The 14,531-nt window shown below is 38.5% G+C and overlaps 1 protein-coding gene across 1 annotated transcript; it reads left to right on the top strand.

The window, feature by feature from the left end:
- Positions 1–221: 221 nt before the first annotated feature.
- scp2a (sterol carrier protein 2a) lies at positions 222–14,466 on the top strand. The gene is made up of 16 exons (XM_053495560.1): positions 222–354; positions 1,758–1,812; positions 1,895–1,966; positions 2,110–2,241; positions 2,604–2,668; positions 2,923–3,049; positions 3,177–3,240; positions 3,764–3,850; positions 3,932–4,082; positions 6,599–6,746; positions 7,094–7,201; positions 9,928–10,081; positions 10,441–10,537; positions 10,632–10,761; positions 11,406–11,485; positions 13,820–14,466. The coding sequence occupies exons 1-16, from the start codon at positions 229–231 to the stop codon at positions 13,913–13,915; spliced, it is 1,692 nt and encodes a 563-aa protein (XP_053351535.1). The 5' UTR covers positions 222–228; the 3' UTR covers positions 13,916–14,466.
- The last annotated feature ends 65 nt before the right edge of the window (positions 14,467–14,531 follow it).

Below are 14,531 nucleotides of genomic sequence, written 5' to 3'. Positions count from 1 at the left end.
TTTTTGTTTTGGTTTGTTTTTACCAAACAAAATTGTTTAACAGAATATCGGCGTCCTTTGAGGTACCTTTATCCACCTCCAGTGAGGTTGTTCTGTAAATTTGAGGAATTAACTTCAACCGAATCAATAACTCACCGTGTGGAATCGACTCTGAATCTTCGGAGTCGACTCCTCATTTACAAACCGCAGTTAATATACATAAAAAAGATTCGAATCTTCGGAGTCAGTATGCTGTGGAGTCGGTTTGTTAGCGCCACTTTTAGCAGGAGTCTCTCTCTCAGTCAAGTGCACTATTTCATGACGATGGCTCCCGTGAGGAACAGAGTGTTTGTTGTTGGCGTCGGAATGACGAAGGTAAAAAAAACCCAAATGATCATAACGCCAAATTATTTATGATAAATAACGTTAAGCTGATAAACAGCCGTTTATTCGCGGGTATGCTACATGCTACATGCTAGGTTAGCTTGTTTGGAGTTGCAGAGCTGATAGTTGTTGCAGCCTTGAACCGACTTGTTTTACACATTATAAATGTCATTAAACGTTTGTAACTGCGTTATATATATTTAATTAAGATTTAAGAAGCTGTCAATTAACTGTCATGTTTGTAAAAAGCAGTGTTTGTAAATATTAGACTTTATAATGTTAACAGTTTGGATGATTCCAGAAATTAAAAGCTGTCTAATGTTTTGTGATTTTTTTTTGTCCCCCTTTAAATCAGCTTTTTAAAGATCTAGTATTTGATGTGGAATAACTTTTAATCTGCGTACAGAGTTCAAGGTCGATCTTGCACAATAGTAGCTGAGAGTTCATGGAGTTTAAAGTTCACTGGTCCATCATTTCATCATCATTCACTTCTTTATCTTTGTTATCATGGGCAGTGATATCACACAGGGTTGCCAGATCTGTGCACTTGTAGAAATCAATATCACCATTTTATTGTTATTTTTAAACCGAAACATTTATTGCATTCATGTTAGAAAAAAAAACATTCTGTTCACGCCGGATTTTCAACTCTTGTAATCACTTTCCCTATTTTAAGAGGAGTTATCAAAAAGTTTCACGTGCCACAGATCCGGTCGCTTTCGCCGTGCGCCCCCGCTTGGCAGTAGAATTCACTATCGACGATTTGCCCCCTAGACGCAAATTCTCAGAAATGTCGGGAAAGATGCTGAGCGTTGACGTTGACGGAACTTGCCCACCTTTTTCGATCGTCCTTCATCCATGGAGACTGTTGCTTTGTATCAGGGTCGTTCGTACCTGTGCACCAAAAATCCGTCACCTTTAATGATCCTTGACGTGGTTCACTGACAGAGTTCTTGGCAGACTTATGAAGGTCAGTGCTCCATGTGACGACATGTGGTGTCTACAAGAGGTTTACCACATGCTTGAATGAACGCCATTAACTGTGTTAAGGAATTTCCCTAAATTAGGAATATTTACCATCAGGACAGCTTTACAGGACAGCCGTTTTCTATCTTCGAGCTTCCGGACTGATTCCCGACTCATTTCTGCCACACCCCCACACACATACAACACCGGACTTCGGACATTTTATACATTCACTATTGTGTATAATTGTAAATATTGGTATCTGGTGCACTGCAGTGTAGCTACTTCTCCAGTTTTTTCACATCCATGAGTGTTTGTAGAACCGTGGTACGTTCATATCTGTGGAAATTTCGTAACTGGAATGTTTGTAAGTCGGGGACTCGCTAGTCTAAACGTAATCCACGTTTAATCCTCTCTTATGCCTGCAGTTTGATAAGCCAGGTGCGAGAGATGGAGATTATCCAGAAATGGCCAAAGAAGCAGGTATGGTTTTGGCTCTTTATTGTTGTTGTGGATAATTTAACCCATATAAATGAATGTCTTTATTGACTTCTGTCTTTTTCAGGAGAGAAAGCATTGGCTGATGCAGGAGTACCCTACTCTGCTGTCGAGCAGGCGTGTGTGGGTTATGTTTACGGTACAAATATCTTCAATTTCTTAATTGTAATATTCTTTTAGTCAAAAGAAAAACATAAGAAACTGATTATTTTGCAGTGGTCTTCTATTTATTTATTTTTCCCAGAGCTGTATATATAGTGTGTATAAACTTTGTTCCTGCAGGCGACTCCACATGCGGACAGCGTGCCATATACCACAGCCTGGGTATGTCGGGCATCCCCATAATCAACGTCAATAACAACTGTTCCACAGGTTCCACGGCGATCTTCATGGCCAGACAACTCGTCCAGGGAGGTATGAGACTCTGCATGTTTTCCTGTAGGTTTTTTAAAATGTATTTATTTATTTAGAAACATTCTAAACTTTTGAAATTTGTAGAAATTGTGTAAATGCTCTCTATGTTCAAAGCCCCGTGTGTTTGTGTTACCCGGAATGCTGCTGACTGTTTCGGTTATATTTTGTATATGGGCTACAGTAATGTAAAGCAACGGTTGTGTTTTTTTCTATTGATCTTCTTTGCAACTCAGAAGCGGTCTCATTCTAGAAACAAGTAATAATAATAATAATAATAGTTATTATAAAATTAAATGAATTCTAGTCAAACACATATTCTATAATTTTATTTTTGTTCTATAAAATCCTGTTCATCTTTACAGGTTTGGCTGACTGTGTGCTCGCTTTGGGGTTCGAGAAAATGGAAAGAGGCTCTTTGTCTTCTAAGGTAAAGGAGCAGAAGCTGTAGCTTCATACTCATTAACAGAGGGTTGATGATAGAGCTTTGGTACTGCAGCCTTGTCATGGGTTTTGAAAATTTGGTCTGGGATGTCCAGTATAATGAAATAATGAAAAAAAAAAGAAAAAAGAGACCCAATATTCCCAATTAATATATATGCTTATAGTGAGTGGCAAATTATTCTTATTATGGAAAAGGTGATGATAAATGAATTGATAAACTTGATTTTTTTTTTTAAATAGTATATGGACAGGACTAATCCTATGGACAAACACATGGAGGTGATGATCAACCGATACGGCATGGCTCCAGCTCCGGGCGCGCCTCAGATGTTTGGCAACGCTGGGAGAGAGCACATGGAGAAGTACGGTAAGGCGTCAATGCAGGAGTCGGGTCCTTTTCTGATGTTATTTTTTATTGTTATTTTTTTTTTGTAAGTGCTTACAAGTTTTCGAAACAGCTTGGTGACATGGTACATTTCATCTGTGTGGTGCAGGAACTAAACCAGAGCACTTTGCTAAAATTGCCTGGAAGAATCACAAGCACTCGACTAACAACCCGTAAGTTAAAAAAGCGAACAAACAACAACACATTTCCTTTGCTATGACCATGCTATTTGTGCAGAAGGATCCTTTCTAGATATTAGATATAGATATAATTGACCTGAGTGTCGTATTATCTGATATTTTTTCTCTGACTCACACAAACCCTATATTACTCAAGAATTTATATTATTAAATAACAGTTAAATATTTCTGTTTAGTGTTTTAACATTATAGCGCATAGTCTGTGAAGTACTGTTTTCTCCTCCTGACATAATAGTGCAGTATTATGCGTCTGTCCAAAATTTTTCGTCTGAGATTTACCCACACACCCCTAACTTCCGGGGACCCTGTCATGTGACCACTCTTATGTTTACCGATGTTTTAAGTTAATTGTATTATTGATAAGCGGAAACAGAAAAACACAAAGACAGAGCTGACGCTGAGGCGGATTTATGTCAACAATCCGCCATCTTTAATAATCGTTAATACAGAAGTGTACATGTACACGTTAATACTCTCTGCACATCCTCTCTCTCAGGTATTCTCAGTTCCAGGACGAGTACAGCCTGGAGCAGGTGATTAATTCCCGCAAGGTTTTCGGGTACCTCACACTTCTCCAGTGCTGGTAAGTAGCTCAGTCAGGGCTCACACAGCTTAGGACGCTTAATCGGGTGTGTTTAAGAACATCTTGTGTGTGTGTGTTAAGTCCTACATCTGATGGAGCCGGAGCAGCAGTGCTAGCCAGCGAGGGCTTTGTGAGGAAGCACGGTCTGGAGAACAAAGCCGTGGAGATCATCGCTCAGGAGATGGTCACTGATCTCTCTACGACATTCGAGGAGAACAGCTGCATCAAGATGGTGGGTGGAGGACGCGGGAGCTACGTTTACTCTAGGATCCATGCAAACTATCTAACTAAACAAAGTGTTTGTTTTTTCATAGCAAAGCAGCCGCACTTACAATTTAAGAGCGGTTTAGGAAACACAAACACCTACGACTTTTCCTTTGCATAAAGCCGACCTCAATTTCCATGCTTTTTACATATAGTTTACATGAAAAAAAAAATTAATTTCTCTTACATTTACATTTAGTCATTCGGCAGACGCTCTTATCCAGAGTAAATTACAAAAGTGCTTCTGTCATTGGATCGATCTTTACATTAGTTTACCAGGTTACTGACTAAGTATCAATCAAGCACTGTTGGAAAGTGTTGGGCCGTTTTTAGCTTTGTAGGCAACAACCAGGGTTTTTATTTTGTTATTATTTATTCATTTTACATTTTAATAACAACCAATCCAACAGATTGAACATAACGCTCGTTCAATTTTACACCCCCTGCCCGCCTGACCGCCACGGGCTCTGGAGCCTTCAGTCGTTCCGCTCATCCCCTCTGGAATTCTGTCCCCGAAAACATCCGTAACACAGATCCACCTATATCCGCCTATATAAATAAAATGCATGATTATCATCATTATTACTATTATTATTACAATAACAACAAAAAACAACTACACTGTACCTAAAAAAAAAAAACACATGCGCCAAAGGAAATATTAAATGACTGTGCAATAAATAAGCATTAAAAATAAATAAATAAGCTGCCAGGGTGATATGATATATGTACACCATGCTTCAGTAGACTGTGAACAGTGGTCCTGTCGTTCAGTTAGAATAAATAGGCAAGAAACTGACCCCAAATATGCAAAAAATGTATCCAAGGATTTGGATTGTGTGTACCTTAGTTTTTCCATTTGGATAATAAGCACAAAATCCACCTTTAAAAAAATACATCTTTAAAAAATGGCGGGGAGTGAGATTTCCAGTCTGTTAAAATTACTTTCTTGGTGGTGTTCATACTGAGCGTCAAAGCAAAGGAGATTATGTCTAAAAATTATGTATTAGTCTTTTCTAAAACATCTATATAAATAAAACATTTTGTCTGTACGTTGGTCAGAGCTCGCTATTTCAATTATATCTTTGTTTTATACATTGAAAGACCAGAAACCAGTCTCAATGCGATTGTCTACTGTGTACAGACAGAATATGTGGAAGACACAGAAAAGGCTGTAATGTTCTACAAGCCGGCAGAATCCTCAATACAGAGAGACAGCAGCACATCATGACTTACTCCCAAATTTTTTTTACATGCACTATAAAAAACCCTAAACCTTGTGTTATAAGATTAAAATTTTGAGTAGAAGTGAAGTTATGATCAGTTTTGTGCCAGATTATAAACCCCAAGTTTTAACTGCGAACTATGCATACGTCAAACCGTGGGCGCGTCTCCAAAAGATTGCTGAACAGAATTTATTGAAACTTTTTCAGTCCTTCGATCTCTGTCTGAAGTTTAACCTGCACCATAAGTCAAATCAAAATGTTGAGTAAAAGCGACGTTATGAACAGTTATGTGTCGAATTTAATAGTCATCTTTAAAATAAGCTACTAATGCGCTACTCGCTCAATGTAAACAAACACCTGCACCAATAGATATTAATTAAAGAAGCTAAACTAAATATTTTTACTGGGATTAGCTCATATTTTCACTTTGACTGAAATAACAGCGCTGAAGTGGTATAAGTGAATTTTAACACGCTGGAGTCGTTTTTAAGACATAACATAATCTTTATCTTATCTACTTTTTCCATTTATCATCTGTGATTCACTCTCCGATTACCGAACAGGGAGTGTATTTGTCTGACCACCAAAGAAGGACAACTTAGTGTAAACAAGGCGTAAGATACTCAACCTTACAGAATGGGATTTCTTTGTATTAATAAGTTAGACAGAGAGTTCTGCTGTACAGAGAGACACACAGACATGTACGTGGGCTTCAACCTCAAATAATAATAATAATAATAATAATATCACTGATTACATTAAAGATCAGCAGACTAATGCTAGTTTAAAATTCTACTCCCAGAGTGTGGCTCATTGTTGACTCGTATATGCAAATACTGTGTTTCATAAAATTTTGCCCCTCCCCTTTTTTATTACCAAGATAACAAGTATCTGTACTATTTATAAATATACTATATGAGAGAGAAAAATGGCGGTTGGGTATATGGATATCGTATGAAAAAAAGACTTAAAAAAACTTATAATTTAAAATTGTTTATACTTTACTAATGAATTAAGAAATGAACACATAATTAGAAATATTGTAATTTTTTTCGCCAATCTTTGGCTCTCATAGCATCATTGTTACATTGATGTACATCAAGTTGCATTTTTTCCCCTTTAAAAAAAAATTATAAAAAGAATTTTACAGATCTCACACACACACACACGCACACACACACACACACGCACACACACACACACACACACACACACACACATCTAACATCTAGCTTTCTTTGCCACTCCTTTTTTTTAGGTTGGCTACGACATGACTCGCCTCGCTGCCAAAAAGTGCTTCGAGTCGGCAGGACTGAAACCGGCGGATGTCGATGTCATCGAGCTGCACGACTGTTTCTCGGCCAACGAGCTCATCACGTATGAAGCGCTCGGCCTTTGTCCTGAAGGTAAAAGTCTGGATTTTTGTTTTTGCTAGACTTTAAGACGTCAAGTTTGAAGTTTAACCAAAGCCATTTAATGTAGTGTAGGTTACTCCAAATATCAGTCATTATTCCTACATAGTGTATGCAGGACATTATATTTTGTTTTACCCAGGAAGCCTTGCTATATTGTGAATCTTAACAAAGTGCTCTTTGAGTTTTGGAGAAAAAGCATCAGCAACATGGCTGAAAATCCTTCCTTTCCTACGATGTACTGTATATATGAGTGATCTTAGCTTGTTACTACCAGAGAAAAAAAAACAAACAAAAAAGATTATGGAATGAAATTTTCCAGTGTTGCTTATTTTTCACAGGTAGGGCCGGAGAGCTGATCGACCGAGGAGACAACACGTATGGGGGCAAGTGGGTGGTTAACCCAAGTGGAGGGCTCATATCGAAGGGACACCCACTTGGAGCTACAGGTGCGGCTTCACTACAGAGGAATACTCCCTGCATACAAGGAGGAAATTAAGTGGTGTGACGTGATGTACTGTGATAAAATGCAACCCATAATGAGTCATAACAGGCACAAGTTACAGACACACACCTGCTGCAGGGTCACGCATACCTAGACGTAGAACAGTTCTAACAGCATGGATCTTCAGAAGCTGTTTATATACAGTTAGTCCTTGACTTACGAACGAGCTTCGTTTTGGGAGCACGTTCGTAATTCAGATTTGTTCTCAAGTCAAACAAAGTGAGCCTTATACGCCTTTGACATGAATATACAATGTAAAGCATACCAGTCCATTTAAATAAATATGTCCCCTTTCCCCAAAAACTGTGCCTAAATTGTTAGGTTTAAAATGGACCTTTAAATTGTGAGGAGAATCACCGACACCATTTTGTCTCAGAGCATTTTTTTTACTGTTTTGGACTGTGAAGTCTGTTGAGAATTTCCCGAAATTAGGATTATTCAGCATCAGGACAGCTTTACAGGCAGCCATTATTTATCATCGTGCTCCCGGACTGATTTTTTAAAACCGGTGAGGCCGACTCATTTCTCCTGCACCCCCACATGGTGCACTGCAGTGTCTATTCATGTCTAATACATGTGGGCTACTTCTGTAAATTGAAGTAGCTCACATGTATTGGAGCCACAGTATATAATATAAATACAGTGTAATATATATACACTTACCTAAAGGATTATTAGGAACACCTGTTCAATTTCTCATTAATGCAATTATCTAATCAACCAATCACATGGCAGTTGCTTCAATGCATTTAGGGGTGTGGTCCTGGTCAAGACAATCTCCTGTACTCCAAACTGAATGTCAGAATGGAAAAGAAAGGTGATTTAAGCAATTTTGAGCGTGGCATGGTTATTGGTGCCAGACAGGCCGGTCTGAGTATTTAACAAGCTGCTCAGTTACTGGGATTTTCACGCAGAACCATTTCTAGGGTTTAAGAATGGTGTGAAAAGGGAAAAACATCCAGTATGCGGCAGTCCTGTGGGTAAAAATGCCTTGTTGATGCTAGAGGTCAGAGGAGAATGGGCGGACTGATTCAAGCTGATAGAAGAGCAACTTCTATACTGAAATAATCACTCGTTACAACCGAGGTATGCAGCAAAGCATTTGTGACGCCACAACACGCACAACCTTGAGGCGGATGGGCTACAACAGCAGAAGACCCCACCGGGTACCACTCATCTCCACTACAAATAGGTAAAAGAGGCTACAATTTGCACGAGCTCACCAAAATTGCACAGTTGAAGACTGGAAAAATGTTGCCTGGTCTGATGAGTCTCGATTTCTGTTGAGACATTCAAATGGTAGAGTCAGAATTTGGCGTGAACAGAATGAGAACATGGATCCATCATGCCTTGTTACCACTGTGCAGGCTGGTGGTGGTGGTGTAATGGTGCGAGGGGTGGTTTCTTGGCACACTTTAGGCCTCTTAGTGCCAATTGGGCATCGTTTAAATGCCACGGGCTACCTGAGCATTGTTTCTGACGATGTCCATCCCTTTATGACCACCATGTACCCATCCTCTGATGGCTACTTCCAGCAGGTTAATGCACCATGTCACAAAGCTCGAATTATTTCAAATTGGTTTCTTGAACATGACAATAAGTTCACTGTACTAAAATGGCCCCCACAGTCACCAGATCTCAACCCAATAGAGCACCTTTGGGATGTGGTGGAACGGGAGCTTCGTGCCCTGGATGTGCATCCCACAAATCTCCATCAACTGCAAGATGCTATCCTATCAATATGGGTCGACATTTCTGAAGATTGCTTTTAGCACCTTGTTGAATCAATGACACGAAGAATTAAGGCAGTTCTAAAGGCGAAGGGGGGTCAAACACCGTATTAGTATGGTGTTCCTAATAATCATTTAGGTGTGTGTATATACAGTATGTATATAAAAAAGTGAATAATTTTAAGAAATATGAATTTAATAAATTTATTCATTTAATAACTAAATTGCAAATTCCAACAAATCAGGGAGGTATATCTAAAATTAGGCTTTTCTGCATACTTGTTTTTAAATACCTTTTATTTTGAAAAAATACATTTTTACCAGTATATTTCATTTGGAAGAAAACTTAATAATAACCTGTAAGGTTTTTAGGACCTTAGTGCCAGATCTGTTTAAGGAAACTCCTTGAACACATGAAGAAGCTTATTCTAACAGGGACGTTTGTTTGTTTGAATTTACCCATCGTGTTCTGTGTACAGAGTACTTTGGTCTGGCTCAGGCGATCTCTTCCGTTAAATGACTTTAGCACTTTGACCTATTTTTTTTTTTTACCCCTCAGGGTGTTTAAACATGGGTGAATAAACTCAGAATTTTATTGCTTTACTCTGTGTGTGAGGTTATGAAGCTTGTAGTAATATATACATTTATATTAACACCATTTGGCAAATGCCATTATACATCTTGGCCGGTAGGGGTTAAGGGCCTTGCTCAAGGGTCCAACACTATGTGGCAACTTAATAGTTATGGGTTTTGAATTTAGGACCCTACAATAAATAGTCCACTGAGCTACCCTTACCCATACTCAGCATGTACTCGATAGCCACTTTGTGCTGTGATCGATTGCTCTGGTCTGTGACGTGTCATGTCATGTCATTAAAGCATGCCCTTGATTTGTAGCAGATAGATTAGGGTTCAGTCTGTGTTGTGTTTGGTTGCTCAGGTCTGGCCCAGTGTGCAGAGCTGTGCTGGCAGTTAAGAGGCGAGGCGGGGAAAAGGCAGGTCCAGAGGGCGAAGGTCGCTCTGCAACACAACATTGGCCTCGGTGGAGCCGTAGTCGTCACTCTGTACAGGATGGGATTCCCTCTAAAAGCAAGGTGAGAAATCACGCGCTCGCTGCTATTAATGTTTATTTTAGAAGCGTAGGTAAGTGTGTCTGTAAATCAGCTCATCTGTGTACGATTCGGATAACACAAAATTCTCTCAGAGAGGCACATGCTCTCTGGACTTTTTCCTCACCTGATAGTGTTGCAATCTGGAACGAAAATAGAAAGAGAAATTGATAAAGCAAAATTATTCGCTTTATTTGGCTTATTGTGAAAGCCTTATTGTGGTGCACTCTGACATTCACACTCGCACTTAATACAGTCATACTGCACCTCCATGACATTGGACTTTGTCCGAAACCCCCCCCCAGCTTACACTCTTTTGTGTGTTAATTGTTTTCCCCTCTCAGATCTCGAATCGGCGCAGTGCTCACCAGCGCAGCCGCAGGACTGGAGGCCTTCAAATCTCATTCAGTGTTTAAAGAAATCGAGAAGAAACTGCAGGAGGTAGGACCGAGACCGCTGGATCACATTTACTTTACAATTCTGAGAAGTTTTTTTTTCTCATATATATGTGTATGGATTTTTTCTCTTCATGCAGGAAGGAGAAGCATACGTCAAAAAAGTCGGTGGCATTTTTGCTTTTAAAGTGAAGGACGGGCCGGATGGGAAAGAAGCTCTGTGGGTGGTGGATGTGAAGAACGGGAAAGGATCAGTGAGCAACAACGCAGGTCTGTCAGTTTTTTTTTCATTTAATATATATTCCAGGCATATTTGTGCTAGCGGAAGCAGATGGTGTTTTGTGTCTTTTGGCTCATTTCGAGGGCATTGTGACACCAGAGCTTAATTTTCTCCCCACACAAGGCTGGGATTCTCAATTACAGAGACGCACTGGGTAAACTCTGCCAGCTGATTAGACCCTAATTGACTTTTATTTTGCATTTTTAACAGCACATTTGTATGGAGTACACTCCTAGAGGAATAAAAAAAATATCAATCCCAAGCGTACGGACTGACGTCTTGACATCTAATCGGTGATGCACTGGCAGATTTGGAATTTTTTCGTTCTCTTCTTAAGAACTAGAACGGCATGCACAAACATTTTGGTAACTGTTCTTCAAGTTTACAAGGATCAACCTCGCTCAAACAAACCTTAAAATCAAGAACGTGCACCAGGTTACTGAGGTGCCCTGAAAAAATAAACGAGGCCAGAAAGAGGGCGATGGCTATCACATGCTACCTCTCCTTTCTCGACCTGATCCTCACCTGCCATTAGGGGGCGGCACGATGCTAATGATTGGCTGGTGGTGCGCTGATGGATATGTGAGTGTGCACGTCAGCCACCTGACACATCTGTGTTGTTTGTTTTCCTCAGGGATAAAATCAGACTGTACGATCACAATGTCTGACGCCGATCTCCTTGACTTGATGACCGGCGGACTGAATCCACAAACTGTGAGTTTAATCTAGTCAGTTTTTTTTGTTTAGCGAATTTTGCACTACAATTACAAGGCTTATGAAGACAATGTAACTAACGCAGTTGATGCGATTAAAATTTATAGCTGTGAAAACTGCTTACCTAAATCACCACACATTCGCCTTTAATAAAAAGAAAAAATAAACTAATTTATCTCAGTCATGCTGTTTCATATAACAGAAATCAGTAAATTGCGGCATTATCAGGTGACACACTTCTAACATACAGTTATGCTTAAAAAAATAACTTTTAGCCACGCCCACTACCTGAGTCTGATCACGTAAAGTTGATATGGTAAGTTAATCATCACTCTAAAGTCTAATTATTTTATTATTATTTATTTTAATTTTTTTATGAAACCCAAAAAAACAATTGATAACTTAAATTAAACATACACTAACTGGTCATTATATAAGGAATACTTGTACACCTGATCAGTCAGTCAGCCAATCACGTGGAAGCGACACTGGAACAACTCAAGAGAGTACGCTGGTGGACGTCTGGTGTTTAGGCGTATAACGATGTGAGGAATGATTTCCAAGCACAAGTATAACAATAGTAATATACAGTGCTGTGAAAAAGTATTTGTCCCTTCATGATTTAAAAAAAAAAAAGCGATGTGAAAGACTCAGTTGTGCAGTTGCTTGCAGCCCAGGTTGGTGCAACCAGGTATTAGGTTTAGGGGGCGGTTACTTTTTCGCATAGGGCTAGGCAGGTTTGGGCAGCTTTTTTTCCATAAAAAATTAAATCATCATTTAAAAGCTGTATTTCTATTTACACCAGTTATCTTTGTGTAATATTAAAATTAGTTTGATGTTCTCAATCATTTAAGTGTTAAATAAAATAAAAATAAAAATTCTAGAAAGGAGCAAAACACTTTTTTTTTTTTTTTTACAATAATATATCATGAAAATGGCCTCAAAAAAGTCTCAGAACGTAATAATGAATGTTTATTTTATGAATATATCAGCCTTGTAGCTGATGGACAGCTGAAGAAGTAAACATACCTTGATTGATTAAGTGCAAACCCGATTCCAAAATAGGTGGGACACTATACAAATTGTGAATAAAAACAGATTGCAATAATGTGGAAGTTTCAAATTTTAATATATTATTCAAAATACAACATAGATGAGATATGTTTAAACTGAGAAAATGTAAAATTTTAAAGGAAAAATAAGTTTTTAAATTTTATGGCATAAACACATCTCAAAAAAGTTGGGACAAGGCCATGTTTACCACTGTGTGGAATCCCCTCTTCTTTTTATAACAGTTTGCGAATGTCTGGGGACTGAGGAGACAAGTTGCTCAGGTTTAGAAATAGGAATGTTGTCTCATTCTTGTCTAATACAGGCTTCTAGTTGTTTAACTGTCTTAGGTTTTCTTTGTCGCATCTTCTTGATGATGCGCCAAATGTTTTCTATGGGTGAAAGATCTGGTCTGCAGGCTGGCCATTTCAGTACCCAGATCCTTCTCTTGTGTTCACCGACAATGTGTTCTGGAACTATTCCTGGAGCCCATGTTGTGATTTCCATTACAGTAGCATTCCTGTATGTGATGCAGTGCCGTCTAAGGGCCAGAAGATCACGTGCATCCAGTACAGTCTTCCGTCCTTGACCCTTACGCACAGAGATTGTTCTGGATTCTCTGAATCTTTGGATAATATTATCCACTGTAGATGATGATAACTTTAAACTCTTTGCAATTTTTCTTTGAGAAACTCCTTTTTGATATTGCATCAACATTTTTTGCTGCAGCATTGGGGGAATTGGTGATCCTCTGCCCATCGTGACTCCTGAGAGACACTGCCACTCTGAGAGGCTCTTTTTATACCCAATCATGTTGCCAATTGATCTAATAAGTTGCAAATTAGATCCCCAGCTGATTCTTATATGTATATTTAACTTTTCCGGCCTCTTATCGCTACCTGTCCCAACTTTTTTGGAATGTGTAGCTCTCATGAAATCCAAAATTAGCCCTTATTTGGCATGACATTTCAAAATGTCTCACTTTCAACATTTGATATGTTATCTATATTCTGTTTTGAATAAAATATTACAATTTGAAACTTCTACTTCATTGCATTCTGTTTATTCATAATTTGTACAGTGTCCCAACTTTTTTGGAATCGTATATTTTGTATATTTTGGCCCAAAAAGGGGTGAAATCATGTGTGTTTATTTATTCTGCCATGTCTTGCATGTTGCTATTTCCATCCGACATGAATAATACTGTATATTGTTGTTATTGTATGATTTTGATACCACACACACATGACACATGACCTTTCTCCAATCTTATTTTGTCCAAAGGCCTTTTTCCAAGGAAAACTAAAGATTTCTGGGAACATGGGAATGGCGATGAAGCTACAGAACCTCCAGCTGACACCAGGCAAAGCCAAACTGTGAAGAATTCCGGCTAAAATCCATGGCCACAATCTACAATATATATAATCTCAAACCTCAAGACGTATTACAGCCGGCATTTCAAATGAAGATATATCTAACTTTTGCAACAATATAAGATAAAGTCCTGAAGTCCCTGAGAATGATGGACAGGTCAAGCTGCGACCATGGTCAAAGTTTCAACAGATTATAACAACTTTACCTCTTCTAAATTAGTCTCCAGATGCTAGGTTAATAAACAAACGGTTAACTCATATTTGTTTATTACATGACTTACACTACACCACATAATGTGCCTCTTATACAGAGAATGATAATAATGATAATGTTTCATCTGTAGTAATCCTTAGGGAGGATTGATTACTGTGAATCTAGTGAGATTATTTTAGTGAGGTTGTGGAATAATAATAATAATTATAATAATAACAAAACCCAAAAATTCGATTGTTATAGAAATGGTAAGATATTAGCTAAGCATTTCATATAAATGCAAGACCTCTTTGTTGTACTGTTAATTGTATATGCAGATTATAAAAAGCTAATTTTTTAAAATAAAGATATATTGTAACAAAGCTTGTCCTTTATGTGAAAATTCGAATGTAAAATTTCATCACTTGAA

Source organism: Clarias gariepinus, chromosome 1 (assembly GCF_024256425.1).
Source record: "Clarias gariepinus isolate MV-2021 ecotype Netherlands chromosome 1, CGAR_prim_01v2, whole genome shotgun sequence".
Classification (NCBI taxonomy): domain Eukaryota; kingdom Metazoa; phylum Chordata; class Actinopteri; order Siluriformes; family Clariidae; genus Clarias; species Clarias gariepinus.
Note: the sequence above shows the minus strand (reverse complement) of the source record. Positions and strands in the feature narration are given on the sequence as shown.